Source organism: Primulina huaijiensis, chromosome 12 (assembly GCF_012295235.1).
Source record: "Primulina huaijiensis isolate GDHJ02 chromosome 12, ASM1229523v2, whole genome shotgun sequence".
Classification (NCBI taxonomy): Eukaryota; Viridiplantae; Streptophyta; class Magnoliopsida; order Lamiales; family Gesneriaceae; genus Primulina; species Primulina huaijiensis.
This window is the reverse complement of record NC_133317.1, coordinates 2,623,665-2,647,662: the sequence shown is the minus strand read 5'-3', so window position 1 is coordinate 2,647,662 and position 23,998 is coordinate 2,623,665. Positions and strand designations below refer to the sequence as shown.

Genomic DNA, 23,998 nt, shown 5'->3' with positions numbered 1-23,998 from the left:
TAGATGACAAGACCTCCTAATTTTGGGCGTTGTCGATTTCGAAACCATGAAATACGACACCATGTGCTACATAATTGGAAGATTTGTTGCAACGTAAACAATCAAATTTGAGCCATGCGCCCAAGCATTTTTCACAAAGAGATGGAAAAATGGAGAAGTATTGCAAATGAAATTGAGCACACCAAGAGCATTTGTTTCCACAATAACTATGACCAATGGTGTTGCCTTGCAACAAAACCATCAGCTCCGTTCCCAAATTCATAATTAAGAAGTAATTTTTCAAGTCTAATTTCATATTACATAAAAGTTCCAAGTTTATGATAATACGTCGGGTTCGATACCCAATTATAATACTTTTATTCTCGATCAGAAAAATAAATCCAAGATATTTAATGTTCTATCGGCGTTGAGCTTCCAAGAGTACTTTAATTAGTGGGTTTGATAGGTTGACGTTTAAAACTATAGTTGTAGAATTATGTAGGAATACCATAAAATTTCAAACAAGACTCTAAGCGTGAACTAAAATAAATGTATTTTTAACGGTACATCTATTCAATCAAATGAAAAAAAGAATTATAAATCTGCAAAAACATGGTAAGTACTAGAATCCACATCAATAAGCCTCACCGCAGAAATTGCTGCTATAACTGATATAAATCCAAAAAACAAGACATTTAGCCAATGCCAACTCTTCTGCAAGGATGTAAGCTTATTCTTCTTGGCAACAAGATACATGTGGTTCGCAAGAATAAACGTGAGAGGGAATGTGCTAATAGCTCCCGTAAGACTCATGAAATCGCCCAAGAATGGTAGCAAGGCTGCAACGAAGGAGGTCATCCCTAGGTAACCGCCCCTGATTAAGATCCTGAAAGACAAGTTGCGTAAAGCAAGCGCGCTTCCTTTGATCCCATATTTTGTGTCCAAGTATTCATACATCGGGCTCGCAAAAATCTGATAGCCAAAAAATGGTGATTCTGAAGTCAATATACATAAATCCTAATGATTTCGATAAACTGGTATAAAAGTTCTTGATTTTGGTCTTATATTGTACTGGTAGACTTAAAAGAGGTATGTTTTGCATTGAAAGGTGTAAATGTAAGGTTATATAAAGGCAATTCAAGGGTGCTTTGATATAAAGCCTCAAAACCGTAAACTTGAAAGAGGTATATTTTTGCATTGAAAAGGTGTAAATATAAGGTTATACAAAGGCAATTCATGGGTGCTTTGGTAGCCGGGCTTCACTTCAGGGGGTTTCGATTTAATTTACCTTGAAATGTTTTCACGATATGTAAAATGGGTCAATCAAGATAAAAATAGAAAAGGGATGACGATGAATACATGTAAAGCAATGATTGTCTGCAAGAAAGCTGAAATATTAGCAAAAGCCTTGATCCAAATTGGACCATTAACATTGTTGAGCAAGTAGGCTGATGTGTTGGAACCATAAGCCCAGTATCCCATAAAGGTCACTGCATACATTGGCAGAACTCCAAGTGTGAACTGAAAATACAGAGCCTTCATCATGTTCTCAACAACAGGTTTTCTCACTGTTGCCTGTCAAAAAGATGAATAAACGTAAGAGTTGATCAAAAACCGAATCTATAACCTCTAAAAAGATTTTTTGGCGAACTGAGAGCAATTTAGACACCAGCAAGTCACATGTAAAGTCTCCTAGAAGACCCTACTGTTAATTACACATGCTATTCATACGGAAAGTTCCTCATTAATTTTCTGTCTTACCTGTATTTCAGGAAGCATTCCAGTATTGAAGGCAAAAACGAGATTTGCAGAAGCACCAATGGTCGTAAAAATCTTGTCTGTGACTGATCCTGGAATTTTGTAATCCCTGGGAGGAGCTTCAGTGCCTATTGCAAATGAATGGTTTCCTTATCACAAAATTAAAATGAATTCTGCTCTGGGAAACTGGATTTGGTACATCTTAGCTTAAGAAATGTAAACAAGAAAATCAGGATAGTATACCATCTTTAAGTGCCAGTGCAAATCCTATGATGATGTATACCAGACTAAAGAACGTTGAAAATGCCAACCATACACGCAGTGCTGACAAGTGGGGTATGGCCATGGCAAACAGAGCACAGGCTAGCCCCGCTATGGTAATGGCATATGGAAGTTTCATGGAATGATCACCATGGAAAAGAATATAAAAAGCCTGTGAACCATAAGAATAATAAAATCAACTAAAGCCTCGAGATCTTTATCAGAAAATCCCAGTATCTCAAAATTCATGGCATCGATAGGTATCATACTTCAAGATTTTGATGTTAGAGCGCCACAAGTATAAATGCAGAGATAAAAGTCAGATACGGAGTAATTGAGAAGACTATCCTCCAAACTCAAACATGGGACTTTGAAACAACAAAAGTAATAACGTACCTTAAAAGCCTGACCAGCTAAAATGATAAATCCAACATTGATCATGAAGAGATTCACATACTGCAGTGCCCATGTCAGACAATATGCCTTTCTACCTATAAAAACAAACCTTAGAATGTTCTACTCTGTGAGAAAAGGGACTGGAGAAATGATTCGACTTCTTTTTATCATCGTTACATGTTATTTGTGCTTACCGTATATAAATCCTGCAAGGTCTCTGTATCTGATATGCCTCTTTCCTCCGAACTCATGAAGCTTGGCAACAAGAGCATTTGCATACAAAGATATTGCTGTTGCAAGGATAAGTCCTACCACACCTCCTATCCAACCCAACGGAACCATGACAGTGCCAGAGTACCCCAGCACATAGGCACTGTTGATTCCAGTAGTGAGAACAAATCCCACTTGAAACCATGAATCTACAAACAAGAACAAATCCCACTTGAAACCATGAATATACACTAACATAACAAGGACAATAAGCCAATAGAGTAAAATAAAACACATCACCGACGTTACAAGCCATCAGAACAAAAATCAATAGATGAGTTCAGTTCAAAGGTAAATCATCACATTGATGTTGAGGGATGAACAGTTCCATTAAAAGTACACTGAACTTCAGCATTTTTTTAACATATTTTGAATGAATTTTGTTAAGATACACATTAAAGTCTACGTCATACGTGGGACAGGTAAAAGATTTAGAATACAACATTTTAAACCAACCAATTTTCCAGTATTAGGTAGAAATTTTTAATATATCAAACATAAGGCTAAACAAATTAAAGCTCAAATCTGATCAAATTTTCCCGATTGAAAAAGTTGGAAAACATAACATCCTCAGAATAGATAGATGCTTACACATGCAAAGTAAAAATCACAAATAAACATATCCAACAAACTCAAATCAAACCCAGAAAGTCACTAAATCTTTTTTATTTCCGAAAGAATCCGAAATACACTGAGTGAAGGAAAACCCTTTCGGCAATCAACGTTTCCTCTAAAATACTGATTCTAATACTTAACCAGCCACTGTAGAAAGCTTGTTGATTTGGCACCATTAAAAAACATGTATGAAAATCACAATAACTTAATTCGCTGATGGAAAGCCCATGAATGAATCGGAGTGTGAAGTTTAAAAAAAAAAAAGGAAAAGAAGAAAAAAGGATTGAATAAAAAAGAACCATGGCTGATTTGGTGGGCGGTGTCTGGAATTTCGACGGCCAAATGATCATCGGAATAGACCTTTCCCGCAGAGGCGGAGTTCCCAACGACGCCGTCTCCACCTTGGCCACCCATTCCCAGCACCACCTCACCGCCTTCTTATCCTGCTCCCGATAGCAGTCCAATGACCTCCTCCTCCTCTTCGAGTATTACCAAAGCCAACCCTTCTTCTTCCTCTCTTCTCTCTTCCACTATTTATTACTGACCAAAAAAACAAGGCAATAAATCAAAAAACCCGAAGTAGTTTGCCGAGATCGAATGTACCTCCGTACTTTGAGAGAAAACGAGAGGGGGAAAATTGAATTTTTATAATTGGCAATTAATTTCATCTGAGGTTGTCGAGTTCTTCGATTGAATTTTTTATTTATGTAAAAATCAAAGCATTGATTGGTTACTGGTTAATTAACAGTCCCCATCAAACCAAACAGTTGATTCGTTACCGTTAAATGGGGGCCGTTTATTAGATTTGGGGCTGAACATGATTCCTCGGGATTCATTGCCACGTGGAGATTGTTGGCCCCGGGGGAGACGCGAGTGAATAGAGGATTATTTATAATTTTGTTACATCTCAACTATGAAATTGCATAGCTTCTTAAAAAAAAATTGTTCAGGCATTCAATTGTCTTTTTTTTTTTTTTAATGATAATCAAAGTTATTTCAACAAATTCATTTATTTTGGTGTATTTATTAAATTAAAATGTGTCATATTTATTATTTATGTGTGCCAATTCATTACTTGATATAAAATCAAATTAATTGTCATGGCTTCGTTTTGTCGATGCGCTACAAAACGTTTAACTGTCCTAAACTTGCCGTAATCACACAAGAAGTTTCACCTAAAAAACCGCATGGATATTTCGTTTAAACCTAGCTATCACACCTGGTTCTGATTAAATTTTTGGACTTCAATCAATTGATATTGTTGTTTTTATTTTCTGAAATATTAATAGTTTCATGTGGTTTTAAAAAATAGTTTTGTTTGCTTGAGATTTTACAATATAGTATTCCTTAATTTTGAAATCTTAAAATACTCTTTTTCCACGTGTTTATCCATTTTAATCAATTAATACAACTTAGTGAGATAAAAATTTATTTTTAAAAACAATTATAATGAATCGTATAAACGTAATTTTTTTAGAGATAACTTAAATTTCAAATCTGGTTCGGAAGTTGGAACTTATCTCGTGGGAAAGTGGCATTTATTTAGAGCGCTCAATCCAGTAATTCAATATAGAGATACTAATGGGTGTTCGAGTTGATGGAGTGAAACAGCGTTTAGTCAATAGTCAGAAGTTCAATTCTCTTTATTAATACGTTTTCAGAGAGCTTGTTACACAAGATTTGCCCAATACGGGTTACTTGACTAAAGTGATTTGCAGGCTATTGTGTTAATACAAGTATTTACTCCAACATCAAAAGATAACGGATATGAGTTCTCACTTCATCAAAATATATCGATATCATACTAAAGATATTTATGGAGGAATCCAAGATATGGTATCTACTAATGTTAAAGTCTTTGTGCCCTAATACCGAAGAAGAGATACAAATTATGACTCATATTCATTATGAATCTACCATTGGAAATAATAAACATGGTATGGTGTATACTCGACCTGATATAGTTTTTGCCCTCAGTATTGCAAGTATATATTAGTTTAACCACGGTCCATTGCACCGGAAAATCTTAAATGATATTCTCGAATACTTGAGGACGACTAAAAATTTATTCATAGTATTTATTTTATTCAAAAATAGTTGCACATTTTTCAATACTCACTTAGCTAGAGGATAAGGTAAAACCCCTATATATTAATAATTTATAAATTAATAATATATCTAAAACAATATATTCTTTTGGTCTCGAATTGAGAAAATATGCTAAATTAATAATTTTGATAAATTAATAAGATAATAAAATTTCAGAAGAACCAAGTATAAAACTATGATCTTTTTAATATCATAAATAATAATTCTCTAAAATTACAAACATAAGAAAATTTTAGTGAAATAGAATTATATATGTTTTTATTTATATTAATTCAGAAAAATTGATCCGTGCATTGATGAAGCAAAATAAATTTTTATGTAATTCAATTAATGTTTGTCGAATAAAAAATTATTATTTTATCGATTAATTAATAACTCTTTAAATTAATAACATTTCATGGCCTCAAAATTATTTATTTATAGAGTTTTTAATATATTAGTAAAACAAAAAAAATTACAACTAAATGTAAAAATGGAAAGAAGAATCGGGAAGGAGATAATATGAGCTTAAATTAAATGAATGCGGTATATTTCATGAAAATGAATGCTCAAGTAAGTTATGTTAGATTATATTTAAATATTAAATACGGTAATTTTTATTTCTCAAAGTTAATAGAGAATAAAAAAAATATTTAATTAGAATAAATGATATTTTTATAATTTATCATAATTTTCATTACTAAAGTCAAATTTAACCGGGAAAATATTTTTATTTGGACCGACACATTGGAACTTGCAAACTAAGAATTCGAAATCACAAAAACACCCCCAACATTTTTGCTATTGCGGAAATTAACCCCATCTAGCATCACTGCTTGGATACAACGTGTTTCCCGTTTCGTTAATCGATTGAATCCGATGGAAGAGTCCTTCGCCAATCTTCCCTCCAGCCACTTGCTAGGCTCTGTTCCGGTACGCATTTACTGTTGTCTAGCTTTTCTTTTTTCTTTTTCTCCTTTATGCTAGAAATTTTTTTATAGGCTACGTTATGGAATTATTTGATCGAATCTGATGTGGTTGAGATATGGATATCGGTGTTATGAATTTATTACTATGTTTGGGAGCTCCGAGAGCTTGAAAAATTGACGAAATCTCGTATTCGTTTGCGAGGACTACTTTTATTGTCAATTTTGGGCTGGTAGTCGTGGCTGTTGTAATTAACTAATCATTAGCCAACAAGAATTTGGTGTGCTTTGATGATTAATTCAAAATCATGATTACAAATGTTTGGAAACCAAATTGAATCAGCTGCCCAGCTGATATTTTAGATGAAATTATAGTTCCATGTTAAAAAAATTTGCAGGCTGTTGTTAGTGGAGACCAGAAGACCACCAATAAAGAAGGTATGAGCTTCTATATCAAAGATTCTGTTTTTGATGAATCTTGACCACCAAAGTTTATAATTTCCATTTTGAAACTCTATGTAGTTCCTGGTGCAAATTTGCAAATATTTCCTCCCAACAACGGTGGAGGTGGGGGTCAGGGTCAGGGATATCAAACTGTAGGTGGTGTCAGTGGTGAGAATTTTTCCTCATCAACTCTTTGATGGCAGTTATTTCACAGGGATCAGAGTGTGTTGAACTGCAGCATTTTGCAGTTATGTCTTTGTTGAAATTTGATGGTGTCTGTGTTCTGGTAGTGAAGATTAAAGCATTACTTTGTTTTCTATCATCCAACAAAATCCCTCCACTTTTATTAGCTTCTAATTTTACCGATTATGCAAATACATATTTTCAAACGACGATTCCTGGGTTGAAGTAGGAATTTGAAAGCGGTTGTATTCTGTAAGTTCTTCGTTATGGTAGAATAGCTAAAAGAATATTAGAGGACTACAAACTGTGAATTGTCACTGATTGGATAAAGTAGGTGGATAGGCAATTAGATGTGAGATGCCTGGAAATAATAGAGAAGGGACTGAGATACATTCTACCAGTCCCCAGTCCTTTCTTGAAAGCATGACCTGGTGGTACTTTCACTAGTCTCCTTTCTAAAGATCGAGGAGCACCAGGGTGTTAGCTCCTTCATCCGGGTGTTTTTGCAAGTAAGGCCTGCTATGCCATCTGTAAATTCTGAGCTTTCATATAAAATATTGATTTCTATTTCAAGAGGAAACTGCCCTGCTTCTTTTTCTATCCGCAAATCACCAAATTCTTGAATAATTTTCTTTATCATTTAAGAGTACAACACATTATCAACCCAAAAAAGTAAAAAAATGTCTCATTGTGTGGTGTTTACCAAGTATTATGGAATTGACCCAAGGTGATGTAATTCTTCTTTTCATATGTGGGACTTTTTTTTTTATTAACGTGGGACCATTCACATAGAAAGTTGAATAATATGATTCACGCATCTCTCTCTCTCTCTCTCTCTCTCTCTCTCTCTCTCTCTCTCTCTCTCATGTGAGCCATGTGTAGTATTCAGTCACAAAATTTCGCACCAACTTTGTTTCACCTACAATCTACATCTTACACTGGAAATGGAATCATGAACAGTAATGGTAAAATCTATGAATTCAAGTAAAAGTATAGGGATCAATCTACCGGTTTTCAGGTGAGTAAATCTCATACAGGTTTTAGCGAGAATGGAATGTGTCACTTAAGATGTGTGGTGATTTTTTTCCTGTTGAATGCACAATGTTAATTTGCTGTTAGTTCTATCTTTCTCTTATCTCGTATTAAGGAACTCACATATTACTCTTTTTGCGTGATGTTTGTATCAAAGGCGAGCTTTTCTCATGTGATAATGATTCTTAGATATTTGCGTGGATGATGCATCCATAGTTATCCCAAGTCCTTTCTAAGTGTTAAACTGTTAATAATTGAATAAGTTAATGATTTGAGCTAAAGGATCTTGCTTGTGCAATTTAATTATGTACTAAGGCTAATGGTTGTAGATGGTGGAGAGCAGCAACAAACAAACTGGAAAGGATTCTTTAACATCACTTCCTGCTCACAATATTTCAATGTAGACACAGATATTGTGTTGAACAGATTGATTAGTTCTTTATATCCTACCACTGGAGATTTTGTCAGCAAAATTGATGCAAACCCTGATCTGTAAGTTTTATGGTGATTGTATATGCTCTTATTGACATTCTTTTGATACTTAATTTTATATAACTTCTTTATCTAAAACTTTGTTCGTTTTTCCTCCCAAGTCTGAAATGAATCAAGCCTCATATCGTTCCCTGATCCCATTCTTTTCATGGGAATGGGCTTACTTGCCTTGTATAGATATTGATGCATATATAATGTGAGTGCTGAGAAAAAACTAAATATTTTGTTGGATTGCACATGATATGATAATTCAAAAAATTGCACCGGTTACTTTTCAACTAGTTTTCTACTTTAACCTTAAATTAAGATACAAGTGTATGTGAACAGGATAGGAGCAAATTTAGGAATGCTTGTTTATAGATTAATAAAATTATTAAATTGAAAATGGCCATCGACCAAACTATTTGGCATTGGTCTCAAGTATTCTTCCTGGGAGAACATATTTTTTTGCTGCGTCAAATAATCCAGTTGATTGGAAAAAATTCCCTTGTAAAATACTGAGGAACAACTTTAGCTTGATAGTATTACTCCTGTTGACTGCAACACTACCTGAGACAATGATGGGCTGAGATAAAATGCCACGGAACATAACTTTTTTGTAGTTTATTAGGAGCCTATCTCTAATTTCTTCTTGTTTCTGTTCAAGTTTAGTATAACTGAAACATTTTTTTATCTGTTTCCATTTTATTCCAAATGCCTTTTACAATGGAACTCAGAGTATTTTGTCCAGTCAACGAAGATATTTGAATTGACATGTGGTGTATAATTGATGAGTTTTAAGTTCACTCTCTTATATTTCTCCCCATGTGGGCATGTAGATTCCCAGCTTGTCATATTCTACAATAGCAATAAGAAGATATATTAATCGGGACACTTTGACAACGATCCTCTCTAATTTTTTTTTAAAAAAGGGAAAGTTGTTTGATGAAGAATGTGGTCCTTTTCCATTTCTGATCGATCAGACTCATCTGGAATCCTTACTATTTATCATATTTCAGTTACGGTCTTGTCTGGATCTCCACAACATTGGTTTTTGTGATTGCTTCCCTCGGAAACTGTGCCACCTACCTAATGCAAAGAAGCAGCAGCCAAATTTCGTCATGGACCTTTGATGTCAACTATTTAAATGTGGCTGCAGGATCCATATATGGTTATGCGCTCATAGTTCCACTCGCGTACTACTTTTTGCTTCAATATATGGGTTCAAGTGCCAGCCTTGTTCGCTTTTGGTGCTTGTGGGGATATTCCCTTTTCATTTTTGTCTTAAGCTCTGTAAGTATAAATGGCTATCTTATAGGCATGAAATTCAATCTTACGCATTCTTATTGCAAGTCATTTATTTGCCAATGTATTCAGAATGTGATGTGACATTTTTTTTGGGTACTTCCAGTTTCTGCTGGTTATTCCAGTTGAATTTTTGCGATGGACTATAATATTAATTGCTGGTGCTGCATCATCGAGCTTCGTTGCTTTCAACCTCAGATCTTATATTCAGAGTAGCCAACTCACGATTGTGGTCATTTCTGCATTCGTGCTGCAAATGGGCTTGTCAATCTTTATCAAAATGTGGTTCTTCGCTTAGCTACATACTGGTATGGTTCGCGGACGCTAGGCTGTGCATTCGTTACTGGAAGAGAAAACTGTAAAAATAATTTTGTTTTATATTTTTGGATGGAAATGTTACTACTTACAACCTTTGGCTTGTAGACTGTAATTTGTTGGGTGTTAATATTCTAACAACCGAAATAGATAAAAATGTGTGAAAAAAGGGTGTGTTTGAATGTGCAATTAACAAATACTTGGTGATATCAGTTATGTTGTTACAATAGTGGGGAGTTTTGTCCTGCTGGTTTAGTTCATTTAGTTGGTGTGTAACAATATTGTAAAATCTTTTGGTTTTTGTGGACTTTTATTGACATTTATTTCATAAAATTGACTTGAAATATGATCTTATAAAAGTTTTTGTGTTTTTATTTTTATAAAAAGTTTAATAACTTCTTTTGTATATATTGTTAAAAAATATGAACTGAGATAAGTATTTATTTATCCAAATTTACAATCAACAACAAATTCATAACTGGAAATGTAAGAAACAGCACCCTTGCACATTTTATTTGAATTTGTAAGATGTCTTTGAACGATCTATGACTGTCACGTGATTCATCATTTAAAAAAACTTCAAGTTTACTCAAATTCCCATCTCCTTTTCCACTTTATTTTATTTCTGTTTTTTTTTTAGCATCCGTAAATACTGAAAAGATGCGCGAGATCGCAGATTATTAGATATGTCTCAAATCAGCTCCTCCAACAAATAATCATGACAGTCTACCATTCAATTCTAACCAGACAGGATTATGTTTTGATCCAAAAAAAAAAGTTTCAGTCTCAATTCCCATTTCAGTGTTGTGAAATCGGAAGATCGTCCCCTCACTGTTCTCCCATTTCCCTCCCAGTATCCCATCTTTCTTGGTGGAGAGAGTAAAGAGAATTTTGACGTTTGCTGTTTAAAAAATCACGAAGTTTTCTTTTTTATCTGATAATTTGAATCCTTGCTTGTTGTGGAGAAAAACCCACCTCGTAGAAATTTAATCTTTGGCCAAAAAAATATGCGAAAATTCAGAGGGTGCTGGAAGAGAGATGAAAGAGGTGTTTGGCGGTCCAGGGAAAAAAAGAGGGCTGGTAATAAGGATTGGGCAGTGTATGTCTGCAGCTAGTTCTATTGGGATTATGGTTTCTGCTTCTGGCTTCTCTACTACTACGACTTTTTGGTAATTTCTTCCTTTTCTTTTCTTACCGATTTGTTTTTATTTTGCTATTTTCTATATATGGGTTGCATTGCATGCGGTTGTTGGAAAAAAAATATTACAAATAGTTTTTGGGGTTTGGTCGTGCCTACTAAAAGGAGGAAGTGGGAAGTTTTGAAAGAAGAAAAATTGAATAGAGTCTCTGTTTTTGGTGTATTCCAAATCGTCTCTCATTTAGGTAGATGAGTAACACTTAAAATTTAATGGAGACTTTCGTAGATGAATGTGAAACCTATTATGAAAATTTTCCTAAACGTGTGCAACAAAAGATTTGGATTCAAGATGTGTATACATTATTCAATTTGTTAATTTAATTTCCATGCGCGTGATCTAGGAAACATATTCCATTGATCAAAACGATTGCCAAGGTGCCACTAGATCACCGAGGGTTTCAACACAGAACTGGTTCTTATTGACATAGTTGAAATGTTGGCTCCCTCTTTCCAGTTCTGTTTGATAACTCTCCTATTTTAGCCAGAAAAATGAGTTGAGGGCCTTTTTGTATTCAGCTCCTTGATTTGACTGTATGTGCTGTGTTTTTCAGTTTGTCATGGCTGAAAAATAAAGTTTTTTCTTTCATATTTTGTGTGTGTTCTACTTCGCTTTCTCTGAAATCAGTACTGAAAGTTCAATTTCTATTTCTCTGATACTTGGCTGAAATTGAAACAACTATTCTACTTCTTGAAATTGCCTGCTTATATGATTTTGAACTCAATAATTTTGAGAGTCATGGTCAATTCTACAATTAAAAAACTTTCTGGTGTCTGAATCATGGAATTCACCCAAAGATTGCTAATCTGTTCGCATATTTTAACAGCTACTTGATTGCATCCATGGGTCTTCAAGTTTTGTGGAGCTTTGGACTTGCATGCCTCGACATACATGCTTTGAGATTCAACAAAGGCCTTCGTAATAACTTCATAGTCAGTCTTCTTGTTGTTGGCGATTGGGTGACTAACATCTTTCTTAACCTTTGTTTGAAATACTTACATACTCGTATGTAACATTATATCAGTAACATATTCTTCATTGCATTCATTTTTTTCTTGAAACAAAGGGATTATCAAATAAAACCTCTAATTATACACTTGTCATAAAGAGAGTTGTTTTCTGGAGTTTGAGTTGATTTAGGATAACACAAAAGCCTAATGCCATTTTATGCAACACACAGTGTTTGAGGGCTGGGGAATGCTGTTAATGTGAGGGTAATTTCAGTATGAGTGGAAATCTATCAAACGTAGTTTTTAGTCTATTTTTAGTTTCACGGTCTCGAAAGGCAAATTCAATTTAACATTATGTTATGGAATGTGTTACTTGATCTTTGTATGGAACCAGAATGTTGTTGGAGAATTACACCCGAAGCGTTGCCAACCACGATGATAATATAGTACCAAAAAATGCGGAATAAAATAATCAACAAGAACACAAAGATTTACGTGGTTCACCCAATATAGGCTACGTCCACGGAGCACTGCAACTTTTATAACTGAAAGAAATATTACAACAAGTGTATACACCAATACACTCAATATTTCTCACACTCCCAACCCGAGTATACCGAGAAAATACTTTCTCTAACTCACACAAGAGAATTCCCGCACTCAAGAAAAAAATACACTCTTTTTTTCTATGCACTCTCTTTTTATCAAAGCTAAAAAGTTTTTGATTTTGGGATACAATAACTGAAGGAATTGAGCTCTATTTATAACTAATTCACTCGTTCAGTTTTCAGATTATTTCGATGTGGGATAACAAATTTATTATTATTTAATTTAATGTGGGCCCCACTCCATTAAATAATAACTCACCTAACGATTCTCCCACTTGAAGACTTGATTTCAATCATGTCTTCACACCATCAGTGCAGCAGCTCATACCTCCTTTGTTAGTCCAGGAGACCAACTGAAGTCAAACACAACTTCAGTTTTTCAATGATAACAGCCTTCGTGAGCATATCAGCTGGATTCTTGCTTCCAGAGATCTTATCAAGCTTCAAGACTCCATTAACCAGATCTCTAATGATCTTCATTCCAAGGATTTGTTTTGCAGCATCCAAATCCTTCAAAGCAAATTCCTTTGATAACTCTTTCTCGAGTGTATCAATCTCCTCCAAACAAGCTCCTGCTATCAACATATCATCTACATGTATCAGTAGTATGATATAATAACCACCAAGTTTCACATAACAACAATGATCAGCCTGATACTTCAGAAAACCATCATTATTAATTACACCATCAAACTTCTTGTACCACTGTCTTGGAGCTTGTTTGAGACCATACAAGCTCTTCTGAAGTTTGCACATCATTTTCTCTTTCCCTCGTACTTCAAATCCCTGTGATTGATTCATTTCTTCATCTAGCTTTCCATGAAGAAACCTCGTCTTTACATCTAACAGTTCCAGATGTAAATCTTCTTTTACCATCAATCCAAGTACAGTCCTGATAGTAGTTAACTTTACCACCAGAGAGAAAATATCAGTGTAACCAATGACTTCTTTTTCACCTTTTACACCAAGTATTTCTTTGTACCGCTTGCTACCGTCATGTTCTAACCGGTACTACCACTTGCTATGTAAAACCTTTTTACCTTCAGGAAGTTCTGACAACTCCGAAATGTGATTGGATGACAGTGAATCCATCACATCTTCCATGGCTACCTCTCACTGTTTAAAGGTCTCATAAACATCCGATTTATTTTTCACAAAATAAACCCAAAATTTTCTGCTCAAATCATCAACAGTAGTCCCATAATACTTGAGTGATCTCCAAGAGATATCACAAGAGATGGTCCACATATATCAGTATGTGCCAGCTCCAAATCCGCTGATTTCGGTTCTCTAACCTCTTTTGAAAAGCTCACTTTTTTCTGCTTTCCAAAAAATACAGCTTCACACAGCTTGTGTTCAACGATATTTAATTCCGGTAGCTTTCCGTTTGAAACAAGCATCTTCATTCTCTACTCACTCGTATCCCCAAGCCTACTATGCCATGCCATTGGTTAAAACTCTTACTTTGTTGATTTTCCAGACAGATCCATTTGTCATCTTCATCCGGATATCACTCATACCAATTATTTCCCAAGGTTTTCCATCAGCTAGGAAAACTTTTCTGTAATCTCCCGCAATGTAATTATCGAATACATCACGATTACCAGTGGTATGAAACGAAGCTCCCGAGTCCATAACCCAAGAATCAACCGGGCTTTCCATGGATAGTAATAGAGCATCATGTACCTCCTCGTTAACAACATTAGCGTCGTTCTTTGTTGATTTACAATTCTTTTTCAAGTGACCAGTCTCACCACAGCTCCAGCATTTCACATTCTTTTCAAAGTTGCTTTTGTCTTTTCCATTTCTTGACTCGGGCCTACCATGTCATTGGTTAAAACTCTTTTCGCCACTCCTGCCCCTTCCTCTATTCTCGAGATTTAGAGCAGATCTTAATGATGTTCCTTCACCCGAATCCATCCTGCGAACTTCTTCAGCAAGAATTTGATCTCTGACATCATTGAATTGTAGCTTTCTTTTTCCAACAGAGTTGCTAACCGTTGCCCGCATCTGTTCCCAATAGTCTGGTAAAGACGTCAAAAGAATAAGTGCCCGAATCTCATCATCAAATTTACTTTCAACCGATGTCAGCTGTGAAACAATCGTGTTGAATTCATTGATGTGTTTAGCCATCGATGAATCTTTATCTAATCTTCAAGTTAAATAACTTCTTCATGAGATATACTTTATTATTTGCCGATGTCTTTTCGTACATGTCCGACAAAATGGACATCATCTCCTTCGTTGTTTTTGCCTTCGCCACGTTATGTGCCACGTTCTTCGTTAGGGTCAATCGTATTACACCTAACACTTATCGATCAAGAAGCTTCTAGTCATCATCCTCCATCTTTTCCGGCTTCTTTCCAGATAGAGGTTGATGCAACTTCTTGCTATACAAATAATAAATAATTTGTAGTCGCCAGAACGTAAAATCTGTACCGTCGAACTTGTTGATTCTGGGTCCCGATCCATCATCTCAGGCCATCTTCTCTAGCCTTAGCAAAAAATCTAAAAAATCTTTTATGACGTGGAAGATCAGACAAAGCTGCAACCACAGAGCATACTCAGAATTCTTTAGAATTTTCACAACAAGGCTCTGATACCAGTTGTTGGGGAATTACACCCGAAGCGATGCCAACCACGATGATAATATAGTACCAAAAAATGCGGAATAAAATAATCAACAAGAACACAAAGATTTACGTGGTTCACCTAATATAGGATACGTCCACGGAGCACTGCAACTTTTATAACTGAAAGAAATATTACAATAAGTGTATACACCAATAGACTCAATATTTCTCACACTCCCAACCCGAGTATACCGAGAAAATACTTTCTCTAACTCACACAAGAGAATTCTCGCACTCAAAAAAAAATACACTCTTTTTTTCTATGCACTCTCTTTTTATCAAAGCTAAAAAGTTTTTGATTTTGGAATACAATAATTGAAGGAATTGAGCTCTATTTATAACTAATTCACTCGTTCAGTTTTCAGATTATTTCGATGTGGGATAACAAATTTATTATTATTTAATTTAATGTGAGCCCCACTCCATTAAATAATAACTCACTTAACAAATGTATGGTTATTTATCAATATTACATCATTTGGCCATTATATCCTACCGAGATCATTCTTATACCACTGTGATTTCAATCCAGAAGTGGATTTTAAACTCTTAACTAATTCGTTCCTTCTGCAGGTTACAGCTACTCTATCGCTCACGGCTGCTAGCTCGTCTGCTGGTGTTATTGTCCTCTTTACCAGAGATACAAGCTTCTGTGTGATAGAGCCCAAATATTCGTGCGATATGTTTCAGATATCCATAGCTTTGGCATTTGCCTCATGGTTTCTTGTTGCCTATTCTTCATATGTCATGTTTTGGCTTGTCCCATCTTTTTGAACAGAACGAGTTGATATTGAAACTTTTTTATTCACACACGAGTGTTGTTGGCTTATTGCGTCATGTAAACAGAATGAGTTGAAATTCACATGCGGGAAATGCTTTTTGCGTGTCTGTGTATTATTTGGGGGTTGTATATTTTCGATGATTCCTAATGAACGATGTTGTAAATTGTAATCCCTTCTCCAAATAGTAGCTCTTAACTTGATACTAAAAACTTCAACTTTTCCCCTCATGCTTCTTCCAGTCTTCCTTAGTGTAATTTTTCTCCGGTGGGAAGAAGATGTGAGCCGAGGGCTTTTGGAGGGTGGAAATTTGAATCATCCCCAAAAAAACCCATTAGATTTCTCGAAATCTTCATTGTGTTTCGTCGTCAGGCATGGGTTTCCGTTTGGTTCGAGGATAGGATAATTTCAGTATACATTTGCAAGCTGCATAAATTGGTTCTTGGGCATAATCTGTCATTGCACCAATCGTTAGAATGGCTAGTATTTTTTGTAAAGTTCAATGGGAGAATTTCTAAATTTCAATTCAGAAAGTGCTAAAATCAATACTATAAGTCTATACCTTTTCTAATATCAAATGCTAAAATCAATACTATGAATCTATACCTTTTCTAATACCAATTTTGATAGAACTGATTAATTTTACCAAACTAGATTTGAAGCTCAACACACATGAAGAACTAAAATTAATTATGTTGTAAAAAATGTAGGTATTAAAATTAAAATAGGTTACACACCAAAAGCAAAGTAAAGGACCATTAAAATTAAAAAGGGTGTTCATCGATTGGTTCAGTTCGGTTTTTGATTTTTTATTTCTGTTTTTTCGGTTGTCGATTTTACAAATATATAATCCGATATCCAAACCATTTTTCTTCGGTTCGGTTCGATTTTCTACCAAAATGGTTCGGTTATTTTGATCGTTATTTCAGTTTTGATACAACTATTTAAATTAATAAGATAAATATATTGTAAAATATAATATGTTATATTTTTACATGATTTTTTAGTAAAACATTTAAATATAAAAATCTAAATGAATTACATAAACAACAATCAACTAAATGTTATTCAAAATAATTCATCATTCACTGATATCATCTAAAAATATATATAATAAAAATAAAATTATTAATTTAATGAAATTTCGGTTTTTTCGGCCGGTTCGGTTTCGGATTCGATTTTGACATATATATAATCCGAAACCGAATCAAATAAATTTCGATTTTAACATTTATATCCGAATTATAAAATTTAGTTTTCGGTTTCGATACATTATTCGATTTTTTTGGTTTGAATTTACATGAGCGTCCGAGTACTTCAACAAAAACTCACGAGAAAATATTCAGGAGCCTTTGCACACTGCGACTATTGTATTTCCAATTGCGAGTCGCCCAGTGTATGACGAAAACCGATCCTGGGTAGGTACCCGCAGCAACGTTCCTAGATCAGAATGAGTGGAGGGGCAGGAACGCCCGATTTCTTCTATAGAGAAGCTCAGCGACTGGGTTATGTTGCCCGCTCTGCCTTCAAGGTATCTCCTTTGAACCCAGTTGTGTATTATGCGCAGTTAGTGTGTAGAAATGTTATTTTCTCGTTCTTTCTTGAAATTGGTATTGGGAAAGTGCAGTTGGTTCAGATGCAGAAGCAGTACAAACTCATAACAGCTGGTTCTTCTGTTCTTGATCTTGGGTGTGCTCCCGGCGCTTGGCTTCAGGTAACCGATGGTAACACGCTCATCTCTTTTAGTTACTAGTTTCTTCATGTGTCTTGAGGACAAAATGAATGTGATTATCAGTGTTATTTTTCGCGAACAAATTTTAATGGGACAAAAAATGTAATTTAATGGGTATTATGATGATCTAGGTCGCTTGTCAAAACTTGGGCCCATTGATAAAAGGAGGAGCTGTTGTTGGGATTGACATCAAGGTAATGCCTCCATCCATTCGATTCTCTATGCTTTTGCGATGTCATTGTGTGTTATTTTGTTTAATTTGTTTTTGAGATAATAAGATGGCTCTTTAGTTTGGTGTTTTGAAAACTGTTTATCGATTTGTGGCAGGACAGAAGGTGAAGGTTCCATCTCTGTACTGTGATTCAAGGGTTAAAACTGTTTGTGCTGATGTTATGAGTTTCCCAAGGGAACAAGTTAAAGCTCTCTCTCCGCAGGTATACAATTGTTTTTTGTAGAAACGATCAATTTTCGGATTCTAATATAATTGAGTGTATTGTTTATTGTTTTCCGTTTACTGCAAATACTGTCCTTGTTTTCAAGATCAATCTTCTGCAGTTACCTAGTGTTTGTTAATTCGTAATTTAGTTTTCAACGACTCTTGGTCTTGGTTTTGATCTCAAATATTCAACAGAATGTGTTATTGAGCTCTTGAATACATTTTTCAAAGTTCTTTATTTTTTTTCATGGAAACTCAGTTGGCAGCAAGGTGTAATTCTGGAATAACAACATGGGAAACATCAAATTTGAGGTTCAGATGCTATGATTGACAGAACAAAAAAATTACGAAGAAAGGAAAAATCACAACATTCATATCTGTTTCAGTGGATGGAAATTCAAACATTATTTATTATTTGGGAATTGTTATTAGAGTGCTTAGTTGTAGGAGTGATAAAAGTTTCTCATTTGTTTTGATTCATTTGTCTTTGCTGTTTTTACAGTGTTTGAGTGGTTATTTCTTATAGAAGCTAAAAGAATAGCTTATTTCTACATATTTTGGTTTCTAAGTTAAATCGTTTTACAGGCTTGTGTTACATTCTCTGTGACGATCTATTAATTATTTAAAAGCAACAATTCATTTGTGTTCTGATCTTGTGATATTAAGATCTAGTTTTTTTTTTGTATTTAGAGTAGAGGCTTCTCCGTGATTCTATTTAAAAGCAACAATTCATTTGTGTTCTGATCTTGTGATATTAAGATCTAGTTTTTTTCTTGTATTTAGAGTAGAGGCTTCTCCGTGATTCTGTCCGACCTGTGTCCCCCTGTTTCTGGAATCACTGATCGAGATTCTGCTTTATCCACTGAACTGGGGATGCAAGCAATCAATTTGGCAGTTGGGACTGATGCCCTTGCTCGTTCAGAGACGCGATCCGATGGTTCTGGTGTACTGCAACCTGGGGGACACCTAGTTGTCAAGCTTCTTGAAAGTGAAGATGTAAAAGGTGGTTGCTGATTTTCCTAAAATTTCTTTACCTTTCTATATGAGCCTTTTAATTATTTAGAATTTTTTATCTGCAGAATTGAGCCAAATATGTAAACCACTCTTCCGAAAGGCATCCTGGCTGAGGCCTCGAGCAACTAGATCTTGTTCCAGAGAGATTTATCTTATTTGCCAAGGATTGAAGCAACCTTAAGGCATCAAGAATTACATATTTTATATTTTCTCGGATGCATGTGGGAAGCATGAGCTTGAAGTGATCTGTGTGACTCGGAGTCAGGACCTCAAGTCTTTGAAAACTTGTCCATACAAATTTATGTAGCTGAATTTGGACGACAGGAGCATTGAAAATGACGAGCAGATGAAGAATTCTGAATCTTTTTGGAAGCAACAGCTTGTCAATTTTATAACTTTATATTTTGCTTTTCTCCAACACAATTTCATAGCTCATAGTCATATTTTCACGGTGATTCAATCTTTGTTTTGAGATGTTCTAATGGTTTGAGTTTATATTTCTAATATTTTTCCTTATATATTTATTTATTTACAAAAAACAAGTTTCACACATGCGTGGGTAAATTGCTTGAAATCAATGATACATAAAAAGGGAAAAAAAAAAAAGAAAAAGAGAGATTATGGCTCATATCAAGTGTAAATTTAGAAAAGGTCGTTCATGGTGGCCAAAAACTCAGATCCAACGAAAGAAAAAACATGTTTCCAGAAGAAAGCCAGCCCGCCAGCCCTTGTGTACAAAGGGGAGGGCAATAGAAAGGAACTTGTTCATATCTTCATCTCTATCAATTTTAAAAAAATATATAATTATCAGTAATAAATTATATTTTTCACACAGGTTTTGCAAGTAACTATTAATGCCCACAATTATACATTATTTTTATCTTGTGGATTTTATTGTAAATTATTTGTATTTAATCTAGACTATATATAATTATTTGATTTTTTTTAAGTAAATCATATTCGGGATTGGAAACGAACTCAACGCTTTTTAAACGCGTAATAATCTTTTACCATCAAACACCACTCTCGTTTTGAATGCGCGTTTTCTCGTAATATGTGCTAATGTATACAGATAGATTTTTATTACTTATTATTAATCTATCTTTTAATAAAACATAAAATAAATGAAAATTATAGTACCGGGAAAAATTAGTGTATTTTTCTTATAAATAAAAAACCCTAAATCCAAAAAATGGTTGAAATTTTTATTGGAAATTGTTTGCTTAAAAAATAGAAATTATACATAAGCGGCATGCCAGATTTGAACGTCTTGACAGAAAGATTGCTTCGTTTGTCTGGGAACACCCGCTAGAGCTCAAAATAGTACTTTTCGGGTCGGACGCTCAAAATCTTAGATCTCTACCTGAACTCGATGAAAAAAAATGAAATAACTTTTTATGGACTCGTTTGTTACCTAAATCATATCAACATCACCAAATGGCATCCGATTTTCAAATATCACGATCATCGTCATAATCTATTTATATATGCATAATATATTATATAAAATGGTAAAATCTTGAATATTATTATTTAATATATGTGTAAATATAATATTTAAATTAATATATAGGCATTGGTCTACGAAGGATTGCCTTTTTTGACCATTTTCTTCCACCATTGGTGCAATCACTGTTCATCATCATTTCTTTATTTGTATGTAATAATCCTCTTCACTTTCTCTTCTTCTTGCTTTAATTTATCCATTACATATGGCGGTGTCGTCAAGGATTCGTCATTCTCTACAACCTTCCGCCGCCGCTGTCTTCGTCGCCCTCCTCCACATCACCGCCGTGGACTGCATAGGCGTTAACTATGGCACCCTCGGGGACAACCTCCCTCCGCCTGCTCAAGTCGCCGCGTTCCTCAAAGACAGGACGACCATCGACCGTATTAAACTCTTTGATGTCAACCCAGACATCCTCCGGGCCTTCGCCGACACGGGGATACTCGTCGCCGTCACTGTGCCTAACGGCGAGATCCTCAGTCTAACCAACGTCCGCTACGCCCGCCGCTGGGTGGCTGAAAACATCAAGCCATTCTACCCGCGGACGAAGATCAACTACATCCTCGTTGGCAACAAAATCCTCCACTGGGGCCCACAGAACCTCATCGACAACCTCGTATCGGCTATGAGAAGCGTCCACAAAGCTCTTCTCCTCTCCGGGATCAGAGACATCAAGGTGACGACAGCTCATTCTCTCGGAATCCTCAAACGATCCGAACCCCCGAGCCTGGGCATGTTCCGACCCGGCTGGGATGTCGGGGTACTCGCTCCAATGCTCCAGTTCCTCCGTGAATCGAAGTCTCCTTTCATGGTGAACTCATACCCGTATTTTGGATACAGCCCTGAGAAGGCAGATTTTGCTTTGTTCCGACCAAACAAAGGATATTATGACATATACTCCAAAAGAACCTACGGAAACATGTTCGATTTGTTATTGGACGATGTGTACATGTCAATGAAGAGACTGGGTTACGGAGATGTCGACATTGTAGCCGGCGAGACGGGGTGGGCATCGCAGGGGGAGACGTTTGAGCAGCCCAAATGCTCGGTCGAGAATGCGGCGTCGTACAATGAAGGTCTTGTGAGGCAGTACAATTCTGGGAGAGGGACGCCATTGATGCCGCACCGGAGGTTTGAGACATATATCTTCGCGTTGTTTAACGAGAATCAGAAAACGGGCTCTCTAGCAGAAAGGAATTTCGGGCTTTTCCGACCAGATTTCTCCGTCGTATACGACGTTGGAATATATATATTCAACATCTAAAACTTTTACCAATTCAAATATGGGAAACTAACTGCAAAATATGTGCATGCCTAGTAAAAACAAGAGGATATACATCAAAATATCAGCGTAACATGTTTTCTACCAATGAAGCAGCATAGACTAAGGCCAAGTAAATAATGAGCAAGAAATCCTTAATACGATAATTATATATTGTTCTACTTGCACATCATCGTTATCCAGACAGTAACAACCAAGATCAGTGTACAATGACNAACATGATTAGTTATTTAATTGTGTATAAATTGTAATGCTTTTTGTCATCAGTTTACCATCTCATCTATTAATTATCTGTACAAAATTTTTTATGACAAAGTTAAATTATTCGAACGTAAGGTAGTAATAAATCAAACTGAATTAAAAAGTGCTTTGGTGGGCATTTATGTCTCCAATTGTCACGGAAAAAATAAAAATAAAAACTCACCTCTTTTCTTTTATTTATCATAATTTCTATTATTTATATCATTTGGTTTAATGTTTGAGAATCTAAAACATATATATTATATCTAATTGATTAAAAAAAATGTATATGAACATTAGAATTCACAATTTTCGAAGAAAATGAAAAGAAAAGAAAAACTTTAGCACATGAATTTACAGTTATATTATCTGTTAAAAATAAAGGTGCATGCGTTGTATATTGAATTTTTTACTCATTCACTTATTTTTATTCGTATGTTGGTCCTATTTCGAAATATTCTATCTTCCAACATACTTCTGCCTTTCCACGTGTTTTTTTCTTTATTATGTTTTGTTTATACTTCTTATGTTCAAATTTTAAGTCTCCCAATTTTATGCCTGAGCTTTAATTATGTAATTGCACTTTTTTGTATTCTAATAAAAAAGTAAATTCTATTATATACAAGAAGAAAAATGTCATAGATTTACTAAAATAAGTTTGAAATAAACAAACAATGATGTATTGATCTGAATGAATATTACGATGGGTGCAGCCTGTTCCTACACCGGCGCCAACAGCAGGGAAGAAATGGTGTGTGCCGAAGCCGACGGCAACCGACGCAGCCCTGCAGTCCAACATAAACTACGTGTGCAGCCAAGGGGTAAACTGTGGTCCGATTCAGCCCGGTGACTCATGCTTCGACCCCAACACGGTGCGGGCACATGCGTCCTTTATAATGAATGCTTACTACCAAGCTGAAGGCAGAAATGACTTCAACTGTGACTTCGCCGGCTCTGGCATCCTCACTGTCAACGACCCCAGTACGTTTTCATCTTTCCCTTATTTCTACAGCAATTATTGTTATCCATTTTGGGTATCGAACACAAATCTAATTATTATCATAATAAATTGAATGTGTATCTGATATATATGTGTGTGTGTGTGTGTGTGTGTGTATTTGTTTTGGTCAGGTTATGGCGCATGCAGGTATACTTCTTAAATCCACAAGAAGCTGGATGGAACCAGGATGAGGATACATTGTAACTGGGAACTTCGTCTCGGCATAGTTTATGAATTTTGGATCCCTTAATTTTAATAAATTTTTTTACTTTATTAATTCCATAATACAAGTGGAAACTGGCATCCTGTCGTCTATTTAGTCAGTAATAAATATCGTCGGTTTTTTTTTAACAGCGTGAATTACGTAATTCTTGATTTAACTGATATCTATCAAAATTGAAATAGTCGCTGAAAAAATGTCATGAACTCTTTCCTAATTTTAATATTTCAATTTGTTCTCTAAACAAAAATTTCATTTTACGTATTTAGGGGTGGATATTTTTACATTATTGACGTTTCCTATATATCTATATCCCTATTGAGTGGAATTGTTATTAAATCGTTTTTTGGGACATCGA

The 23,998-nt window shown here is 35.2% G+C and overlaps 5 protein-coding genes across 6 annotated transcripts; 4 read left to right on the top strand and 1 right to left on the bottom strand.

The window, feature by feature from the left end:
• Positions 1–447: 447 nt before the first annotated feature.
• LOC140989269 (proline transporter 3-like) lies at positions 448–3,973 on the bottom strand. Of its 2 annotated transcripts, none has more exons than XM_073458435.1 (8): positions 3,891–3,973; positions 3,579–3,819; positions 2,589–2,813; positions 2,395–2,489; positions 1,981–2,170; positions 1,741–1,865; positions 1,339–1,554; positions 448–951 (listed from the first exon to the last, which is right to left on the bottom strand). In XM_073458435.1, exons 2-8 carry the CDS (start codon positions 3,691–3,693, stop codon positions 574–576), a joined length of 1,344 nt encoding a protein of 447 aa, XP_073314536.1. In that variant the 5' UTR covers positions 3,694–3,819; positions 3,891–3,973; the 3' UTR covers positions 448–573. The 2 variants fall into 2 exon arrangements, with proteins under 2 accessions (XP_073314536.1, XP_073314537.1); XM_073458436.1 differs by having other exon boundaries at positions 3,883–3,899.
• Positions 3,974–6,127: 2,154 nt separating this feature from the next.
• Positions 6,128–10,303, top strand: LOC140989650 (uncharacterized). The gene is made up of 6 exons (XM_073458960.1): positions 6,128–6,300; positions 6,692–6,731; positions 6,816–6,905; positions 8,282–8,444; positions 9,443–9,716; positions 9,835–10,303. Exons 1-6 carry the CDS (start codon positions 6,247–6,249, stop codon positions 10,024–10,026), a joined length of 813 nt encoding a protein of 270 aa, XP_073315061.1. The 5' UTR covers positions 6,128–6,246; the 3' UTR covers positions 10,027–10,303.
• A 205-nt stretch (positions 10,304–10,508) lies between these two features.
• LOC140989652 (CASP-like protein 5B1) lies at positions 10,509–16,238 on the top strand. The gene is made up of 3 exons (XM_073458961.1): positions 10,509–11,212; positions 12,066–12,198; positions 16,004–16,238. Exons 1-3 carry the CDS (start codon positions 11,082–11,084, stop codon positions 16,202–16,204), a joined length of 465 nt encoding a protein of 154 aa, XP_073315062.1. The 5' UTR covers positions 10,509–11,081; the 3' UTR covers positions 16,205–16,238.
• Positions 16,239–17,545: 1,307 nt separating this feature from the next.
• On the top strand, positions 17,546–19,884 carry LOC140990178 (uncharacterized). Its single transcript, XM_073459756.1, has 6 exons — positions 17,546–17,740; positions 17,837–17,923; positions 18,073–18,135; positions 18,274–18,375; positions 19,161–19,380; positions 19,457–19,884. The coding sequence occupies exons 1-6, from the start codon at positions 17,660–17,662 to the stop codon at positions 19,570–19,572; spliced, it is 669 nt and encodes a 222-aa protein (XP_073315857.1). The 5' UTR covers positions 17,546–17,659; the 3' UTR covers positions 19,573–19,884.
• A 1,119-nt stretch (positions 19,885–21,003) lies between these two features.
• Positions 21,004–23,809, top strand: LOC140990091 (glucan endo-1,3-beta-glucosidase-like). The gene is made up of 3 exons (XM_073459668.1): positions 21,004–22,135; positions 23,119–23,401; positions 23,552–23,809. Exons 1-3 carry the CDS (start codon positions 21,104–21,106, stop codon positions 23,578–23,580), a joined length of 1,344 nt encoding a protein of 447 aa, XP_073315769.1. The 5' UTR covers positions 21,004–21,103; the 3' UTR covers positions 23,581–23,809.
• Positions 23,810–23,998: the final 189 nt, after the last annotated feature.